The sequence below is a fragment of the Chironomus tepperi genome, unplaced genomic scaffold (genome assembly GCF_022539635.2).
Source record: "Chironomus tepperi strain 1889 unplaced genomic scaffold, CSIRO-AGI_Ctep_v1 contig_408, whole genome shotgun sequence".
In the NCBI taxonomy this organism is placed as follows: domain Eukaryota; kingdom Metazoa; phylum Arthropoda; class Insecta; order Diptera; family Chironomidae; genus Chironomus; species Chironomus tepperi.
Genome location: NW_027226530.1, coordinates 428,533 through 448,756, shown reverse-complemented (window position 1 = coordinate 448,756; position 20,224 = coordinate 428,533). Strand labels below are relative to the sequence as shown.

The following is a 20,224-nucleotide window of genomic DNA, read 5'->3' as shown; positions in this document are numbered from 1 at the left end:
TTTTTGAAGTCGCCTAGTATCAGGAAGTTAGCAACATAATTTTTGAAGGGGACCCTGGGGTTGGGGGACTGTTTGGAATTATTCTGAATAAAGCACAAAAGTTTAAATAAGATTTGGTATTTTATCCTGAAGAACCTTAGCTAATTGAATAATTATGTCTAAAAGGGAACCTTAAACACCCCCTTATGTACACATAGGAAGCCAGATAGAATGAAGAAACAAAATTAATTCTGCATAGCTTCATAATTTATTAATATTTTATCAGATCCAAATCACAAAATTCCAAAAAATTGGAAACAAAAATTCATCTTCTTTATTTTTGTATCAAATAAATTGCAATCTCAATGTTGATAAAATTAAATTGGATTTTCAAGCTCTTTAAAAAAAAATCTCAAATCCAAAATTGAATTACAAAAAATTCGCTTTAAAAACAACAGAAAAAAATCTTCAAATGTCAACAGAATCCAAGCTGAAAATGCCGAGGAGTCAAAAGATTGAGAAATAAAATTCATTGTGGGATTTTTTCGCCGAAAGCGCCGGCAATTCATGCTTAGCATTCAATTCGATTAAATTTTCTCAATTGTTTGTTGATTTTTATCAGTTCTACAATTCTCGACTGATCTAATTTCCATACTGTATTGTACACGTGCATGGCAACTTTCGGTTATTTAAAATTGAAAATCTTGCGTGGAAAGCACACGATTTAGGAGAGGCAATATGCTGATATAATTCTGACTTGAGACCGGATTCGATAAAATCTGACTCCAGGCTAGAGTCACAGTGACATATGACTAGATTTTTAATTTTTCATGCCGTGTGCTTCCGAGTTGTTGACTTGTTGACAATCATAATTTTTAATTGTTGACATTTAATCGTGACACGTGTTCTGAATTGATGTTAATTGTGTTTGATATTTTTAGAAATCATAATAAATTCGAAAAATAGTGTCTACTAGACTTGACAGGACTCAAATGAGGAAGCGAATTTTTGGGATCTTTGGAGTTCGAACTCTCAAACTTCAAGGAACTCTGATGTACTCAGGAAAATGTAGATCTAACGTGACGCCAGATTTGACTCATTCTGACTTGAAGCAAGATTCATGCCAGCCTATTGGCACTATTGTCAATTTTTTAGTCCGTGTGCCTTTCAGGAAACACTTTAATTTGAAAATTTGAGAATTTATTGATATATAATACTTGATGAGCACAGCCTTATGAGCTGGGACACTGCGATTTTAAATCTGTTGTACCACATCCTTTGGACCAACAGTTTATAGTGGGATCCGAACCACTTGCAATCTTATGATCCTTTGTTCTTAAAAATTCCAATTCAATAAGTGAGCAAACTTAAAACTCATTATATGCGTAGATATGCGTGGGATATCCTGAAAAGTCAACATATTTTCAACTCCCGTCTCTCCTATTACATCCTATTTCTTAATAACTAATTTTAGATTCCATCTTTTTTAATTGCTATTCCAAAAAAATTTTAAAATAAATTTTCCATTCATCATTTGCGTCATTAAACCTTTTTAAATCTATTTTTAACTCTTTCAGTTCCAATTGACCATCGATAATTTTTTCCTTTCTCTTCCCTGTTTCCTTCCTATTTTACCTTCTTCAATCTTTTCTAGCTTTTATTGAACCACTTTTAATTGAATTATGAAGAACAATAATTTCTAAATGGCGTGGGAAATTTTTTTTTATGTACATTAATTTTCACTTTGTTATAACAGAAGGAACTGAAGGGAAAAAAGGATAAAAAAAATTGGATTTCATTCACAGTAAATTAATTAAAGGTTGCTAAATGCAGGTGTATTTTTGAGAAATTTGTTTTAAATAATAATTAAAATTGATTTTTGGAAGTTCGATTTTTATTGATAAATTGCTGCTCTTAGCAACAATTCAGTATGTTGATATAACATTCAAGTATATGCTCAGTGAGCATCTTACGGTACTAATGAGCAAGCTCACTAAGTTGATATTCTACATGTTTAAAATAATGAACCAGAAGAGGTGGGGGATGTCAAAAAGTTGATTACGTAATAAGTGAGTGGACCCCGAAGGAACAAGAAAAATACAGAACATTTTGGGAAAAACAACTTCAAAGTATAAGTAAAGTTCCAATGCAAGTTGTTTATTATTTTCACAATTTTTCACATTTTCCAAATTCATTTAATCTTAATCTAAGTAAATAAAGCAAAACAGCCATCCCACAGTAATTCGAGATTTCGGTCGAAACAATTTCATCTGCAAAAGATAGCCCGAAAGGCATAAAGACGAATCCTACATGAATGCGACCAATAACACTGATTTCTTAAGATTATTATTTTGAGATGATTTAATTTCCTTTAATCACATTTTGATATCTTGAGGAATATTTTTTTTGTGTGAATTGCATGTGGAGGTGTCTTTTATTGCAGATTATCTAGAGCATATTGCTTCGGTTATTGCTGTTAGTGTGAAGATTGCTTATAACGATGAGAAATTTAATTAAAAATTATTGAGTGAATTAAGAACTGTGGTCAATTGAGATATTTTTATGATTTATGAGGAGATTAATGAGGAAGTTATGTTTGAAGATGTAATATCCGGTGTTATCTTGGTTAGATTTAGCAAAAATTCTAGAAAATTTAGCGAAGATCAATGAAATTATGAATAAATTTCTCATTTTTCTAGATATAGTCTACCTCAATTGAATCATTTTGCTGAGGATACAAGCAAATTGAGTACCATATGCTCGATAGTTACTCAATGAGCTCCTTACGGCACCAATGAACATGCTCACTAGGTACCATAAGATATTCATTGAGCATATGCGTGATTGTTAGGATTCGACTTCTCCAGAATTTCTTTAGAAGGAATCTGTTGATAGAGACGTTAGCAAATAGCACAAATCGGTAAATCGATCCAAAATCTGATATCAGGCCAGTCACCTTCAGAACTCCCTTCTGTCTAGGTTCCAGATTTTGTAGTTAACATACGCAATGCATGCATATAATTTAAATTAATGAAACTTTAAATAAATATATAAATCATATAAATACTTTCAATTTTTAATTACTTGAGGATATAAAGGATATAAAATCGATTAAATCCTAAACAAATTTTTATGTACATATGCAAATATTGTAATGGATCATTTATATTTATAGATATTGTAGACTTCTATTAATATCAATTAATCAATGTCGTTAAATTAAGATTTAATTGAATTTTGTTGTGGCTCTTGCACGTGCTAATGACTGTGTATAATATTTTTAGGTAAATATTAATAAATATTGACAATGGCTTGTGGGGGTTTGGTACAGACTAGATGAGATGAGATTGTAACTAGATCCGAATGAGATAAGTTTTTCAGATTGTTGCTTTAATAAGCTTTTTAAGGACTGAAGTTACAATTAATATTGGAATCAAATACAGCAACGGTTATTTAATATTTGAATGCAAAAGCTCACTTTTGGTGATCAAAGCTTTAATATCCTGATTTAGCATTAATCTTGAGATTAAAATTGAATTTCTAAATTTTTTAAAATTTTAAAAAATCGTATTAAAAATTTATGAATTTTAAATAAATGCCAAAAATACTAAAATTGTAAAAAAATTCAAAATTTTAGAAAATAATGTATTAAATAATTTAAGCTCAACGATCATTAAACTTTGGCAGCTTAAATCTAAATCCAATAACTTTACAATTCCAAACAAAAAATACAAAACAAACTAACAACCTCACTGACTTCGGATAAGTCGTAAAATGTCAAATTGAAAGTAAAAGAAGAAATTTTTTTGAAATAATTTTTTGTGTATTTTTTAATAAGTTTTGTATATTAAATTAGTCAAAATAAATTTTGAAAGAATCATAAGTGAAAAGAGTTTTTGAGAAATTTAAATTTGTGATAAAGTTCAAAATAAAAGTCATAAAAATCATAAAATTGATAAAATTGTGTAGATAAATGGAATAAAATAAATATTTTCAATCAATATTGAGCGACAAAGTCAAATTAAGAGGAAAATTAGGAATTTTAAGGTAAGATTCAGCTAAAAATCTATTAAAAATGTCATCAATTTTCAACATTAAAGTGCACATGACATTAAAGATATTTTGACCTTTAAAACCTTTGACTGTGTTGAGCACTTTTCTGTGTGCTGATCAACTTAAGCGTATCACAAATAAAAACCTGTTCCATAAATCACGCTTATGCAAATTGTCTCCGATGTTCATATTTCTCTCTTATTGTCATTTGTGTGTCGATTTCATATCATCAGGTGCATCAACCTTTCACTTGCTCACTTACACATTTGTTGTCTCACTCTTCACGATCTACTGCTAACCACAATGAGAACGGAACGATTCATGCAAGTTCAAAGAATTCTAACTGTTTTTTTCTCTCTCTTTTTTTCTATGCTTCGTGCTTTTCGTCTACTAGATTTGTTCTGTTCTAGTCAAACTGAACTTGAATTTACGATAAATTGAGAAAATAATTGTAAGATTGAAAATATGTCTTGGTGTCTGCCTTATGAACGATCTTCTGTTTTTAAATGTCATCTTATTTTTGGAATAATTTGGATACTAACTTTGCTTGCTGCATGCAGCAGTTGTGTGATTCATGACCTGCCTCAGATTGTACTTAAAGCAGAAACTATTGCAAACTTCCGCCCGGCAAACTTAATTTTCCTAGTCTCAATCTTGAGATTTGTAGAACCCGAGCTTTCAAAGTGTTCATTTGCAATCTTCTTGTAATCGTCTTGTAAAGTTTGTCGAGATTTAAGGAAATCCTAATCAACAGCCCCTTTCCAAGAATTTTTTGATCATCCATACCATCTCAACATTAAATTTGAAGACCTTAGATTTGTATTTAATCTATATCAATAGGAAACTAATGAATATTAGTGTGCCATGTGAGAAAAAAAGGTCGTCTACCGCTGATCTAGAAAAATAAGGTTTTTATCGATGTTGTAAGGAAAAAACATTTTTGAGGTCATAAAAAATATTTGTCAATATGTTCAATTCTATATAAAAATAACATCAGTTAGATAAAATAACAAAACATTTGCAAAACACAAAAAACAATTCAAAATGCGCCTTAACCGCAACAAACTCACCCATGCCTTCTTTACTCGTGTTACATTTAAAAGTCAAGCTTGAAACTGCATCTTCAAATCTAAATTCCTCTCTTTTTCCGCACTAACTTCTTTACTTCCATTCTTTTTTCATCTAAGCATCACAACTCATCTCGTGCATTTGTATTTGTGTGCAGAATAACTTTACTTTTTTACCACTTCTTCTTCACCATTCCTCGATACATAAATCTATAACTGTTTGCTTTAACAAAATAAATTTAAGATGAATGAGCTTATTCAGTTAAATGTTAGGCAATCGACAAGTGACTTTGATTTCGATAACATCGCGTGGTGTGAATTTGAGTTTATTTTTTTTTTTTGTGACATTTTGAATTAGGCAAAAAAGATAATCATGAAGATCAAAATGATTGAGTTTTAAGGTGAACTAGATAATTTTAATTTAATTTATGGCACGTTTGATGGATTTTCTGTGATTTTTTATAATTTGATAACTGTTCTGATAAATCAGTGTTGATCAAACTTTTCTGAGCCACGAGACACTTTGATGATTGATGAAAAAATTCTTTAATTTGGAGATTTTATCGAACAAAAATTCAAGACCCACCTTAACTGAGGGTTTGGCTCCTACCCTCTCATCCCATCATTGCTCCTTACGTGAATAATTTTATATCAAATTTTAAAATTTAATTAAATTTTTCTAAATCCTTAATTTAACAGAAATATGGATTCATCACTTGACCTACCACAAATTAAAACAGAGTTACTGCAAGCACAGAATAAACAAGAAATAAATATGCCAAGTACGGGAAATATTGAATTTTGTCTCGTATGTGGCGATCGTGCATCTGGGAGACATTATGGTGAGTGTTCATTCTTTATTTATACTCTTAAGTTCAGACTTCAGTTGAAATGACTTTTTGTGGACTTTTGTAGTCCGAACTCGCAATTTCTGATAATTCTGCTCATAAGAAATAAGAATTTTGGCCGAATTTTATCAGATTTATGCAGAATTTAAGTCAAACTTAGGACAGATTTCAGTTGAATTTTTTAAAAATCATCCAAAATTTGATCAAAATTACCTAAAATTCATGCTATCCTATCCTACTATCTTACTCATCCTATGTTTTCCGTATACCCTTATCGTATTAAGCAATCGATATCCAATGACTTCAAATCCCAATTTCTATCTTACTTATTTAAATTGCCGGACATACAAGTCAATTCTGATTTATTACCGTTCTCAGACGACGTCTGAAGTTTGTTGTATTGCTAATTTCCGTCTGCCAATTTCCAATTTCTATCATAAATCTGAAAAATAACTAACAAAACCATTTCAATCTCTTTCCAGGTGCAATAAGCTGCGAAGGCTGTAAAGGATTCTTCAAGCGTTCAATTCGCAAACAACTTGGTTATCAATGTCGCGGTTCCATGAATTGTGAAGTCACAAAGCATCACCGTAATCGTTGCCAGTATTGCCGCCTTCAGAAATGCCTTGCATGCGGAATGAGAAGTGATTGTAAGGCTCTTTAATATTAACGGATTTTTGAAATTTGAATGAAAAAAGCTTTTGTATTTTAAAAAGTTTAAAAACCGTTAATTTTACAAAGAGATTTTTAATTGATTTTACTGTTGGATTTCCATTTGAAGATTTTCAATGGAAATTTAATTGAATTTTTATGATTAATAATTCTTTTTTTCAATTTTCGTAGCTGTTCAACATGAACGGAAGCCAATTGTGGATAAAAAGAATGACGTTATGAAAGCTCAACAATCACAAGAGAATGGCAGTGACTTAAAATCTCGTAACAAAAGAGATTCACATCCAAATTCATTGAATTATTTGAATTTATTTCAACTTAATCCACTTTTAATGCATGCTGCTGGCGCTTCTCAGTTCAATTTACCCCCATCACCGACCAAGGAAGCTCCAACAACGACAAAAATTGAGGAACCAGCATTCACACCCGAGCCAACGGAAAATAAATTTAAGAATGGATCATCAGAACTTTATGAGACAGTATTAGAACAGAAATTACTCAATGATACTCTAGACTTGATCCAAATGGTCGAGACATCCTTAGCGTCCTCAACATATGATTCATATAATGGAAATTATGATGAACCACTGACCGATCCTTTCATTAATTCCCTCCAAGATGAGAATGTCGTGCAATTTAAAATTCAAATTCCAAATTTATTACCAAAAATGCACTTTGTATGCGAAATTGGAAGTCGTGTGCTGTTTAAGACCATCGAGTGGCTACGCGATCTTCAAGTTTTTCAATATTTCAACTCAGAAATTCAATGTGAAATGTTAAAAAATTGTTGGATTGAACTTTTAGTCATTGGAATTGCGCAAGTCAGCTCGGCACCACAACAAGGTCATCTCAAGTCAATGATCGTGTCCACATTAGTTAATTATGTCAAGTCATTATTGATTTTGAGCGAACAGAATCAGAAAAATGAAGGAAAAGCGACAATTAAAGGACGAAAAGTTAAGAAAATGTTGAATAATATTGTTATGCTGAATAAGTTTATTGATAATGTTGCTGGATTGGAACTTGATGCTGTTGAATTTGCACACATTCGACTTCTATCGTATTTTAACTCTAATCGAATTTACATGACTGAAATAAAGCTTAAAAATCATGAAGATAGAATCATCGAAAGTCTTCAAAATTATCATAAACATAAAAATGATTTTCGAATCATTTCAATCTATCAGACTATGGCTATGCTGCCTTCCTTCAATGAGAAAATTATCGAAAAACTCTTCTTCAACATCCTTGTCGACTTTATTAAAATTGACAATGTAATTCCATATATTTTGAATCTGAATAATTCAGGTACTGGAGAACAAGGTGTAAAGCATGAAAAGGACTATGAAGCTGATGAGAATTCACCGTCCATAAATGGAGATGAACAGAGGTATTACAACAGTTATAGTGATGGTGGGGATGATAAGAATTAAGTTCCGAGACTTAAGTGATGCTTGGTGCCTCAAAAGTTCGATAATTGTTTAGTTTGGTCTGTTTTAATCCAAATCCTTCTCTCCTAGCTGCACCAATGCTGAAAACCATTTGTTTCCTCCATTTTTATGTGTTGAAAATTATTTTCTAACAATTAATAAGTATTCAATTTCAAAAATTATGAACTAATTATTAAAAATTCAAGATTAAGTTTAAAAAACTAGCAAAAGAATATTGAATAAGTTTTGACCTAAGTTCAATTAAATGTTCATTTAAAATATTTGTTTAGTAATTTTATATTAATAGACAGAATTTGGGGATAAAAACAGCCCACTTCCAATTCATAGAAGAATTAACAATAATTTTGTAATTTACTTAAAAATCAAAAGTTAGACATTATCGTTTAAATCAAGAAAATTGGAAAGAAAGCCAAATTTAAACGATATTTACAAAAGTATCTAAACCTGGATTAAATTCAATTTAATTGAAATAAATTCTATTAGACAAAATCGTATGAAAGGCTAAAAGACTGTTAATAGAACAGAATGTTAACATAAAATTGCAAATAAAACCTTCTAAAAAAATCAAAAACCATAGACTGGAATAAGAATATAAACAAATAAATATGAAAACATTTAAAAAATGATTAACTATTATCAAAAAATTATTATATTGTAAAGTATTAGTAACAAAATAGATTTTTGAGAAAAAAATAATAAAAAAAAATATTTTATTAAAATTCATTGTAAAAATTCTCATTTTTTAAATTTATAATTAATTTCAATTATCAATTAGACGATGCAACGAGCTTCAGCAGGGGCCCTGAGTAAGCCCTTCTGCTTTTGAGTTGCCATTAACACCAAAATTACAAACATCAAAATTAAACTCCATAAAACATCAAAAAATCTCAAAAATACATAAAAAATCATCATGTAGGTTTTGGTGTTGTCGTCGCTTCCACCTTCGGCTTTCTCTTAGCCTTCAACACAGAATATCCAACACCACGCTCTAAAAGCACAGGAACACTCTCCTCAGCCGTATAATTAGTACCAAGTGCATTAATCTTTACTGGATATATCAATTGATTTCCATTACTCCATGTGTAAAGTTCTCTCAAATTGTAATTATATCCAATGGTACTTGTACTTGAAAAGGGATTTGAAAATGGAATTTCGATGTCAATTCTCTTGTTTTTGTAAATATCGAAAGCAAATCGAATTTTGGTATTTGTTTCAGTTGTGCTGTCAACTCCATAGAGAATGCCACAGACGATGAACATTTCGCCAAGCTAAATTAAGGATTAGATTTGAATTAGTAATGGATTGCGAAATATCCACAGTACTATTAACTAGGATTCAATGAGTATGTGCTGTCATGCGCTGATCCTCACCTTATCATGATAAACACTAATATTGAAGCTGTTCTGAATCTCCAAAGTTGTAACATTAAGTTTCGACACAATTGTGTAGTTTGAGTTTGGTGAACTGTGAATGATCCATATTCCATTGTCATCGATGCTAAAGTCCACTACATTGAACTGAGTTGAGTACAGTAAATGAGATGAATTTAGGTCCTCAAGCTTCTTTTCCTCTGTAAGATGAGTAATAAAGAGATGTGTAATAAAGGACATTAAGACAATTTGAAAGGTTAATAGGTTATAATCCAAGAATGCATTCAGAGGTCAAGGTTTGGGAGCCAAAAGGGCACTTTTTGGGTAAAGTCTCAGGAAATCTAAGGGTTTATCGAGATACAAAGACCCCCAAGCATGTTCTTGTCTTAGTCAATCATGTTTTTTAAGCAGATACTTACTGACTGCTTTCTCGGTTTTCAATTCATACTTGATGATAGACTCATTAGTTTGACAGTAATAGTAGAAATGATTGTTGTAGATTACATGAGCATTTCCCTGCAAAAATAAATAATCAGCATGTATCCAAAATATCTGGTTACTTTCATACTCACCTTAAAAATACAAGGCAGTGGATACTTTTTAGGCTTAATCTTTTTCACATATTCATACTTTGTTTTATATTCATACAAATTTCTTGGATCATTTTCATTCGTTTGCCAAATTTTCTCAACTGTCACATTTTCCACAGCTATTGGATCCTTCAACCAAGCACCATATGTAATATCTAAATGACTAAAGAATACTGGCTTGCCGACCATACTAAGTTCACAATCTTGAGTTCTATTTCCAAGATCTTCATACGTTCTGTTACCAGTCGGAGTTGCAAATGCTTCCTTGTCAATGATATCAAGCAGGGTTGAGTCGATGCATTTCAGATCTCTGAAAAAGTCAAAATTGAGTAAAGTTTTCTCCATGTAATTTCAGAATTTACTAACTTTAGTGTCGGACATTCATCACAAGGACGCTGTTCAGGACACAAAGATTCATAACTTTCTTTAGGTGGAGGAATCTCGCCACTTTCCAGTGGTGAATCGCCATCTTTGTAGTTCTTAATTTGAGCTTGAGTCACAAGGAAGAATGAAATTTTGGCAATTCCAAGTTTATTTTTGCTAACGCATCGAATCTCTTTGTTGAAGTCGTCTTGAGTGATCCGAGAGATTGTGAGAGTTGTATTGAATTTGTAGCTGGAATATTAAGTATCAATAAGATTTGTTTGAGTTTAATCATGTGTCAAATTACGTGTCAATTGATTTCTGTTCCACATGATAACGATTCCTCTCATTTTCAATTGTCAAATCATCAGATCGTTGCCAATACATTACTGGTTCTGGGTAAGCTTCAGACTGTTAAGGATCAAAAAGGAATATTGAAATCACAAAATCTACTGGTATATCCTATGATTATTCAGAACTTACCTCACAAGTTAAGCTAACCGATTTTCCAGGTTCAGCTTTGATATATTGCTCAGATTTGTGCTTGATGCGGACAAGTGGTTTGACTAAAAAATGTTAAATCAATATATTCAATACGATTGAATATTTCTGTATTATACTTACACTGAACTTCAACTGTAAACTTATAAACTGCAGGTGGAGAAACGGCATTGTCGGCTGTACAGACGTAGACTCCCATATGCACTCGATTGACTTTTGTAAAATTCATAACATTTGTTTCCACAATGTTGGCTGTCAAATAAGGATACTTTTAAAAAGGATTAATCGCACAGCAACAGTAAAAGTAACACGCAAGAATATATTTTTTTGTTTTTTTAACTATGATCCGATAAATAATAAAAGTCAATCAATTGTCCAAGAATATCCAGTGTTATCACTAATTGCTTAAAGTTGGAAGCGGGTAAAAACTCTGTGATATAATCCAATAATAGTGAAAAAGAATAATTGTTTGCCGATTAACCCATAAATATCGTTGGTTGTTGTCCTGAGATGCCTGGATCTCCGCACAGAGAAAACAAACAAACTCTATTCTTCACAAAAAATCAAACTCCTAAAGCAAGCGTCAGAAAGCATTCAGATACCTCACCAGAACAGAACGAGATAGAATCCAAAAAACAGTGCCAAGAAATGCCACAAACCGAGCCGGAAATTAAAGACTTCATGGAGGAGATGAGAAATTACATGACGGCAATGAGCCAAAAAATTGATGAGCTGTCAGAAAAATTCGACAGTAAACTCGAGACACTGATCAATGACATGAAGCAAGTGAAAAATGATATCGTCGATGTTAGAGCAGAAGTAATGTGTCTTGAAGAGGAATACTCAGGTAATAAACGCAAAGTGAATAGCCACGAGCACCAAATAAATATGCTAAATCAAAAATTACTCGAGAAACAACTAACAATGATAAACATTGCTACGACTATGAACGAAGATAAATTCATTGATGAAATGAACAAGTGGTCCAACAACATCTTCAAGGAAACGATCATGACTCACAACATATCATCCAATGACAAATTTAAGTCAAAAAGCGCTCATCTTCACTTTAAATCGATAAACGATAAGAAGAAGTTCCTGCAATTCATAAAAACAAAACATCAAGACGTGAACAAAAAATTTGTGCCGATAATAAATGAGAATATATTCACTCTTCAGGAATCTGATATACACAGAACTAACATCATCGAATTCCGCACACCTATGACCAGCACCAACAGAGATATATTTAATCTAGCACGAAGTGCAAGGAAAAAGAACGATTTGATTGAAGGTGTCTGGATTTCAAACGGCAGCATAAACATCAGAATTAAGAATCAGGATCCTATTCAACTAAACGACGTCGATCATTTGAAGGAAGTGTTGAGATCTAACAGCATCAATGTACCTAAAATGTAATCAGTGAGTTATTCTGCACAAAAATTATAGATCACATCAATAAACTTAAACTTCAACTAAATACCTTAATCACAATTTCCCAAGAAAGTATCGATTGCGAGAGCTCCATCAACAGTTATTCTCTTTTTCAAATAATTTATAATGCTTTATCCTTCCCGCAGTTTAATCCTCAATCGCGTAATTCAAATAATTAAGTATCAGAAAAAAAAATTATGGCAAAATGTAAACAAAAAATTATTATTTTATTCTTCTTTAGTACTTGTGCTAAAGAAAAACGCACCAAATTCGATTTCATGAAAACCGTTAACACACTTTTAACGCCAAAGACAAATGATAAGCAAAATTCAAACCCTTGTGAGACGTTACAAGATGTTCAGTCATCTTTTAGTCTCTAATTCTCTTCATCATGATCATTGGATTTACCACCAGTGTGATAAAACTTAAATTGACCATTTTCTTTGTGCATTTCAATTTTTTACGAATGTTATAAAATAAGTGTCCTCTCATATTCACTCACAGTACATCCAAATCAAAAAAATTATCAAAAATTTTTGTCTCCATCGCGTATTTTTGAATTAATAGTATCGAAATAGCAATGTCAGAATTAAATGTTAAACTAAACATGAACTTTATCTACAAAAATGGCATTATCGCGAAACTTGACACGTCATCGCACTTCATTAGGTCTTAGACGGAATCGTGAAGTTCTATGGTTTGAGAAATGTTTGTAACAAGGTCTCAAGTGAAGATTAGAAAGTTGGCACGAAACTACGCTAATCCTTCATATACTTGACACCTGCTCGTCTGAGCATGGTATGAACATCGTGATGTGGAAGCATCGCTAGTGTCAAGTCAGTTAAAATCCTCGCTATCCTAGTACATACGCGGCAAATGACATACGACTTTAGACTTCATCAGGTCAGATGACGAATCCATGATGCCTAAAGGGAACTTTGCAATGGTCAGACGACATGTGATTTAAGAAGTTAAACGAGAAAACTGCCATGAAGTTAATATCCAAAAAACTTTATTAATGTTCATTACGTCACCCATACAGCAAGAACGTGAAAACGTTAAATGTATGTTCTACTGCATAACCATTTTGAAGGATTCGTTTCTCTTTTCTCTTTCCTCTCTTCTTTCACTACAAATAATTGATTGGATAATTTTAGACACTCGATAACATTCTGAATAACCCTGTTTCTTTGGTGTAAACTAGGATGGAACTCTCGAAATCAAATTTTTACTTCCACTATAATCTTAAAGAATTATAAAAGCTAATACAATTTAACAGCATTCTCATCTTGGATAGTTTATCGAAATATATATATATAAAAAAAAAAAAAAATTATATGGACAGTTACAATAATTTTGAAATATTACCTATTGTAAAGCATCATAATGGTCTTCCGAGTAGCACAAAATCCTCGAATAATCTTAATTGTCTCTACGTGAACGCTCAATCCCTCAGAAACTCGCTGAGTGACTTACAATACTTTATAGATACCATAAACATGAAAATTCATATTATTTTAATCGTGGAGACATGGATTAAGCCATCAGAAACACAATTCTTTAATCTAACAAATTACAACGCGATACACTCCACCAGACAGAACTCGACTGGAGGTGGAGCCACAATATTTGTGCTAAACGATTTTGACACTGCAAATCTGGCTTATGAAGAGTCAATTAACAACAATAATTTTATCATAATATCATTACTTAATCTAAATATACACTTCGGTTTGGCATATAGGCAACCCAGCAATCAGTTGGACCAAGATGGAAGACTCTTCCTAAACAAGCTTGATATTTTGTTAAACACATATAGGAAAATTTACTTTTTTGGAGATTTTAATATTAATATCTTTGATAGAACGTCTCCACTCGTTACAGATTACAAAGATATCGTTAATTCAAATGGCTTAGTGTTCCTTAACTCAACTTCGATAGAATATCCTACTCGCATTAATTATAGATTTAACACTAGCACTTGCATCGATCATATTTTTACTGACCTTCATTTCTATGAAGATAGTCTAACGCATGATATGTTCTACTTTGATAATATTGCTGACCACAAGAATATTTTTCTGAGAATACAAAGACAATCATCAAAACATGAAAACTCGAAGATAATTCAGCTAAAGCGCGTCAATAACATTAAAATTCACAATTCAAAAAGTTTAGAAAATATACAGTGCGAATCGTTTGAAGATCTAACCACAGAAATCCGAAAGGTCATTGCTAATAATACATCTAAGACTAAAAAGCACCTGAAATGTATCAAACCATATGTAGACAAGAAGACTCGTGAATTAATTGAGATAAGGAACAGATTTATAAATTTGGTAGCGAGATACCCACATTGTAATGAGTTGAAGAGTCGATTCAAGTACTATAGAAATCTAGTAAACAAGACAATTAAAAATTCCAAAAAAGCATACTATGATAGGATATTCACAGAAAACCTTAATGACCCAAGGAAAACTTGGCTCAACATTAATTCAATCCTGTATAATAAATCAAATCACTATGCTCCATCTTGCTCAATCTTGTCGGAGAATGGCATATCAGTTACGAATCCAAAAGCGATTGCAGACTACTTCAATAATTTCTTTATCAATATTGCTAACAATAATCCACTCGACTCAGTTAGGTCTGCCACTCAAAGCACAGCAGGTACAAGACATAATCTTTCATATGAAATTAGCCAGAACTTTACATGTCCACCAGTAACAGAGGACGAAATAAGCTTGATCATTAATAATTTAAAACCATCTACTGCAGCAGACTTATATGGTATGACTAACAATTTCATAAAATTTCATGCAAAAGCACTCATAAGCAATATGACCAAATTGATAAATAGATATCTTTTCACTGGTGTATTTCCTGACGCCTTAAAAATTGGAATAATAACGCCGATTTTCAAAACAGGCGACAAGAAAATTAAGAATAACTACCGCCCCATCTCAGTTAACCCAATATTAGGTAAAGTTTTCGAATATGCCATTCATCGACGGTTACAGGATCACCTTGAATCAAATAAAATCATTAACTCTAACCAATTTGGGTTCGTCAAGAACTCGAACACGGAAATAACTGTCATACACATCCTACACGATGTCTACAATGCTCTCGACAATCGAAAGGCAGTCTCACTGACCTGCATCGATCTGTCGAAAGCATTTGACTCGATAAGCCATGAAATTCTAGTTTATAAGCTTAGAAAATTACAGTTTGACAAATTCTTCCTTAATCTATTGATATCGTACATCGAAAACAGACAACAGGCGGTGAAAATCAATGAAGTCATAAGTTCCTTCAGAAAGACTAGCTCAGGCACACCACAAGGTGGAATTTTATCTAACCCCTTCTTCAATATCTATATAAACGATATTTTCAATATTGGCACCACTGGCAAGCTGGTGTTATACGCCGACGACATATCATTGATCAACATTGCTGAAAATCCAACCGAATTAAAATACTGCGTAGAACATGACTTGGATCTCATAACAGATTGGCTGAAAGTGAATCGTTTAGCACCTAATATTGAGAAGTCAAAGTATATGATGTTTCACAACAGAAAGAAATTCGAAAATTTCACCGAAACGGCAATGAATATCCAGTTTTGTGGAAAAAAACTAGAGCGTGTGGAAAGCATTCAGTTATTAGGTCTAACCCTGGATGAATCATTGTCGTTCCATGAGCACATCCAAACAATTAAAGAAAAAATCATTTCGTTTTCCTACGCGGTCAAAAGAGCAAGGAGATTCATTTCTGATAAGACGGCATTAGATTTATATTACGCTCATGTGCAGTCTAGACTCACATACATGTGCAATGTATGGTCGGCAACGTCAAAGTCTAATTTAAAGTCGTTGGAAGTCACACAGCGAAAATGCCTAAGAATATTGTTGAGAAAGGAATGGTATTGTTCGAAGTCAGAAATATACAGCATTAGAATCCTTCCTGTTAGCGCTCTATGTCAAATTAACATGAGTATTAATATTTTTAAAATTATATCGAACATGCTCAAGTGCAATGTCACACTCATCACAGCAAATCAGAGACACAGCCATAGAACAAGAGCTAGAGGAAACTTTGTAATTCCAACGTCCAACACACAACTAGGCAGTATGACATTCTTCATAAGAGCTCTTATTCTGTATAACTCACTAAACCAGACAATTAAGAACACATACTCTATTAACCTGTTTAAATCTCGAGTAAAAGAATGCTTCTTTGAAGAATATTATGATGCTAATGAATTAAATTAACGAAAAAACCACAATATGTTGCATATCAAATTTAAGAAATATTGTAATACAGCCTATGGCTACATACAATAAAATGAAATAAAAGGAAAAAAAAAAAAAAAAATAAAATTGATGAATAATTTCAAATATTTAGCATTAAGTCTACCTTCCCATTCACCAAAGTTTATTGTCTGTCCATCCTCTCGCTTCCATTGAACTAAAATTGAGAACAATCATGATAACAATAAAACTATGCTGCATCTGAAAAACTTACTCTTAGGCTCAGGATATCCAGTTGCTGAGCATCTCAATCTTAAGTTATCTCCTTCTCTAATTACGATCGGTTTCCTCATTTCAGACTGTCCGGAAGCTGAAATTCAATTTTCAGTTAAGGGAGATTATTAATTGATATTCAATTTAATCACTTACTTGGTATATGGGCAGGTAAGTAATACAATTTGGTATCAGTTGCAGATCCATTAAGATTGACACATCCGTGCATGCATGTTCCAGGTATACCATGAGTTCCATCTTTGCCTTTGTCACCACGTGGACCTCTCGGTCCAGGAAGACCCTTTTCTATAGAATAAATATTGAATTTTAATAAAGATTTATTGACTTAAGCGATGATCAAACCTCCTCGATCGCCCTTAAGTCCTGGTGGTCCTTGAATTCCCTCTTTTCCTGCAATAGAAATCAGAAACGGATTTAATTTAAAGATATGATTTGTACCTAATATTACCATCTCTTCCAGGTATTCCATCTTTTCCATTCGTTCCATTTACCCCTGGAGTTCCATCTTGTCCAGCGCGACCTAAAAGAAATTTTGTAAATTTTTGTAAGAATCTATTTTTATTTAATACAAATTCTCTACAAACCTGGTGTTCCGTCAAGGCCTTGAATCAAAAAGAATTTATTAGTCATTAATGAGAAAATTTATTAAATTTTTTAATACTTACCAATTTCCCCATTTGCTCCTGAAATATTAGCAATATGTTATTTAATGAGTTTTTAAAGCAGCATTAAAAATTAATTTACTTACCATCTTTACCATCACGTCCTGCAAGCCCTTGTATTCCTTTGATTCCTCTTGGACCTCTCGGACCAGTTAACCCCGTATCGCCTATTAAATAGTAATTAAGATCATGAAATAACGTCAAGATCTGCGTCAATCAATATTACTCTAAAATTCCAACTAACCCTTATAACCCATTGGCCCAATCGGACCTACATCTCCTTTTGATCCTTTTTGTCCGGTCTGCCCTTTTCTGGAAGTTGATTATTAAGTGTATTCAATTGACGAATTTTACAAGGAAACTCTCAAAAATATTAAACTGTAAATGAATTGAACACTGTAACTTACTCTCCAGTCTTTCCAGGTGGACAATATTCTTGAGTTCTCTTACAAAATCCATCAATCGCTTGGAATGGAATTCTGGAATATGATGTCAACCATACCCAATTATCACCTATAATATTAAACTTTAATCAACATTCAGGTTCTTAAATTCAATTTTATGATTTCTACCTTTTGGTGCTGCTCCTTTCCAATTATTTTTCTTCATTATTAATGTATCATTTTTCTCCAATTCAGAACGCAATCGTGGATCGAAAAACTCCACTTGTGGCTCATCGTTACCTATTAAAAAGTAAATCAGTAAAGACAATAAAGGACAGTTGGCAGTCTGGACTCCACTAGTCCAAAAACGCACCTCCGATGGAGCCCTGCCAACCTAATTCCCATTTTTAACTTACCAACCGGCCGAAATTCTACAATTGTTCTCTTCGGTCTTATATTCTCACTAAAATCGTCTCTTTTTCTTTCATAAAATTGCGGATTTCTCTTTAAATTCAAAATTTTCTCATCGATTGATCTCTCAATTAATTTCTCAATTTCTATTTGACTCTGTTGCTGATAAGTGTGAACATAAATGAGAATAAGGCACGCGACAAAAATTGTAAACAGAAATGATATTGAGAGAATTAAGAAATCGCAGCAGGATGATCGTTTTTGAGGAACTGCTGATTCTTTCTGGGGGAGTTGAGGCTTTGGTTTTGGAGATTTTGTTGGTGGTGGTGACATTTTTGGTTTGAGTGAGCTGTTAGGCACCTTGAATTAGTTTAAATTTAATAAAATTGGGAAAGTATTAATTTTTTTGTGTGAAAATTCATGTTGCAATTGAGAAATCATCTGGATACATCACATTTTAAATAAAAGCATCTGCCAAAAAGCATAATTATACTTAAAAATTCAATAAAGTTAGCTCAAGTGCTTATTACAGTTTCGAAACTTAATCAACTCAATCGTATAAATCAATCAGTGAGTAATTAGCACATCGTTTTAATATCAATCATCTGTTATAATCACTTGTGTTTTATTTTCATAATAAACATCGTAAATCTATCGTTAATAGCTTAGTAGCTAACCAGAAAAGCCGGCTTTTAATTATGTGTAAGTAGTTTAGATCCCGAATTGCACAAATCGGCTGATTGGTCGAAAATATGACATAAACCAGATTGACTCTGACTTGGGGCCAGATTTGTCTTAAGAATTAAAATAGATAAAACTTAGGAAGAACCTTAAGTATTTAGACCAAATCCTGTATCACACCGGAGCAATGCCAAATTTTTTGATCGATTAACCGGCATGTGCTATTGAAGGAGCTTTAATATGTGAATATGTAGAGGGGTACGGGGTGGTTCAAAAAGTAGAATTCTCCACTAAATAACAACCATGTGATTTGAATTTGAATTCAGTACATTTTCCTGAATATCTCTTCATTGCAAAATCCCTCTAATTGTCATATGCATCGCAAAATATTCAACCATCCTCAAACATCACATTACATTAGCATCTCACAAAGATCAAAAGCCAATCTACACTTTAAAATACAAACATACATTAAAAAATTTATTAATTTTGAAATAAAAAACTTCCATCAAGTGATTTAAATTTTTTTAATTATTATTTTCTATGTCAAGCATGTTCTCTTGAGGAAGTGAAGATTCTTGTGAATGAAATTTATGCCATCTGGCATAAATTCTAATGATCAAGTGATCTTTTGCAGATGCATAAGTAAATAAACTGACTTAATCGATGATTATGAGTGGAATTTATTTTTATAATTTTATGAGTGTTGTGGTGATGTGGATGGGGGGTCTTGCTGGGAGATTTACTAGAAATCTTTAAATTTTGTGAAAATTTGTACAAATTTTAAGGATTTATTTGAAGATTTTCAAGAAATTTGAAAATTTCTGTAAATAATTTAAGGATTTTTCGTGTCAGAATTCCTTAATTGAACCCTGTTAATTGCTTGGTCTAATTTGCAACTGGAATTTTATTTCACTTTTTTGACTATTTTTAGAAATTATCCCTAAATTAATAATTACTTTAATTTAAATAATTTAACTTATTTCTCACTTTTTATTTAATTTTTTGAATTAAAAGTTTTTTTTATCAATTTTCAATCAATTTTCCACTTGAAAAATGTTAAATTTTCAACTTTTGTGCATTTTCCATGACTGAACAATTCAAAATTCCGATTAAAACTGACGAGAAATTTTCATATTTTTCCTCATTTTAATTCAAATTTTTCTCATTTAAATTTTCTTCTCTTTTGATCAGAACTGAGCGTAAGATCAC

General features: G+C 32.1%; 2 protein-coding genes across 3 annotated transcripts; one reads left to right on the top strand and one right to left on the bottom strand.

Annotated features, from left to right (window-relative positions):
* The first annotated feature begins 3,832 nt into the window (after positions 1-3,832).
* On the top strand, positions 3,833-8,692 carry Hr78 (Hormone-receptor-like in 78). 2 transcript variants are annotated; one of them, XM_070648641.1, is made up of 4 exons: positions 3,833-4,026; positions 5,799-5,941; positions 6,430-6,591; positions 6,791-8,692. In XM_070648641.1, exons 2-4 carry the CDS (start codon positions 5,803-5,805, stop codon positions 8,050-8,052), a joined length of 1,563 nt encoding a protein of 520 aa, XP_070504742.1. In that variant the 5' UTR covers positions 3,833-4,026; positions 5,799-5,802; the 3' UTR covers positions 8,053-8,692. The 2 variants fall into 2 exon arrangements, with proteins under 2 accessions (XP_070504742.1, XP_070504741.1); XM_070648640.1 differs by having other exon boundaries at positions 3,835-4,026; positions 6,430-6,597; positions 6,791-8,690.
* Positions 8,693-8,748: 56 nt separating this feature from the next.
* LOC139096866 (uncharacterized) lies at positions 8,749-20,124 on the bottom strand. The gene is made up of 21 exons (XM_070648622.1): positions 20,003-20,124; positions 18,337-18,691; positions 18,110-18,220; positions 17,945-18,050; positions 17,782-17,849; positions 17,624-17,704; positions 17,541-17,558; positions 17,460-17,477; positions 17,324-17,395; positions 17,218-17,265; positions 17,011-17,160; positions 16,856-16,951; positions 16,748-16,798; positions 11,018-11,146; positions 10,877-10,959; positions 10,701-10,804; positions 10,397-10,645; positions 10,013-10,340; positions 9,860-9,956; positions 9,441-9,640; positions 8,749-9,338 (listed from the first exon to the last, which is right to left on the bottom strand). The coding sequence occupies exons 2-21, from the start codon at positions 18,662-18,664 to the stop codon at positions 8,979-8,981; spliced, it is 2,697 nt and encodes an 898-aa protein (XP_070504723.1). The 5' UTR covers positions 18,665-18,691; positions 20,003-20,124; the 3' UTR covers positions 8,749-8,978.
* Between the last annotated feature and the right edge of the window lie 100 nt (positions 20,125-20,224).

Bases quoted from the DNA above. Each gene is read 5' to 3' on its own strand.
- Hr78 (XM_070648640.1), top strand. From the start codon at position 5,803: ATGGATTCATCACTTGACCTACCACAAATTAAAACAGAGTTACTGCAA. The intron at 5,942-6,429 runs GTGAGTGTTCAT...ATCTCTTTCCAG, and splicing joins TGCATCTGGGAGACATTATG to GTGCAATAAGCTGCGAAGGC. The intron at 6,598-6,790 runs GTAAGGCTCTTT...CAATTTTCGTAG, and splicing joins ATGCGGAATGAGAAGTGATT to CTGTTCAACATGAACGGAAG.
- LOC139096866 (XM_070648622.1), bottom strand. From the start codon at position 18,664: ATGTCACCACCACCAACAAAATCTCCAAAACCAAAGCCTCAACTCCCC. The intron at 17,705-17,781 runs GTTAGTTGGAAT...ACTATTTAATAG, and splicing joins TGGGCCAATGGGTTATAAGG to GCGATACGGGGTTAACTGGT. The intron at 10,341-10,396 runs GTTAGTAAATTC...TGACTTTTTCAG, and splicing joins GATGAATGTCCGACACTAAA to AGATCTGAAATGCATCGACT.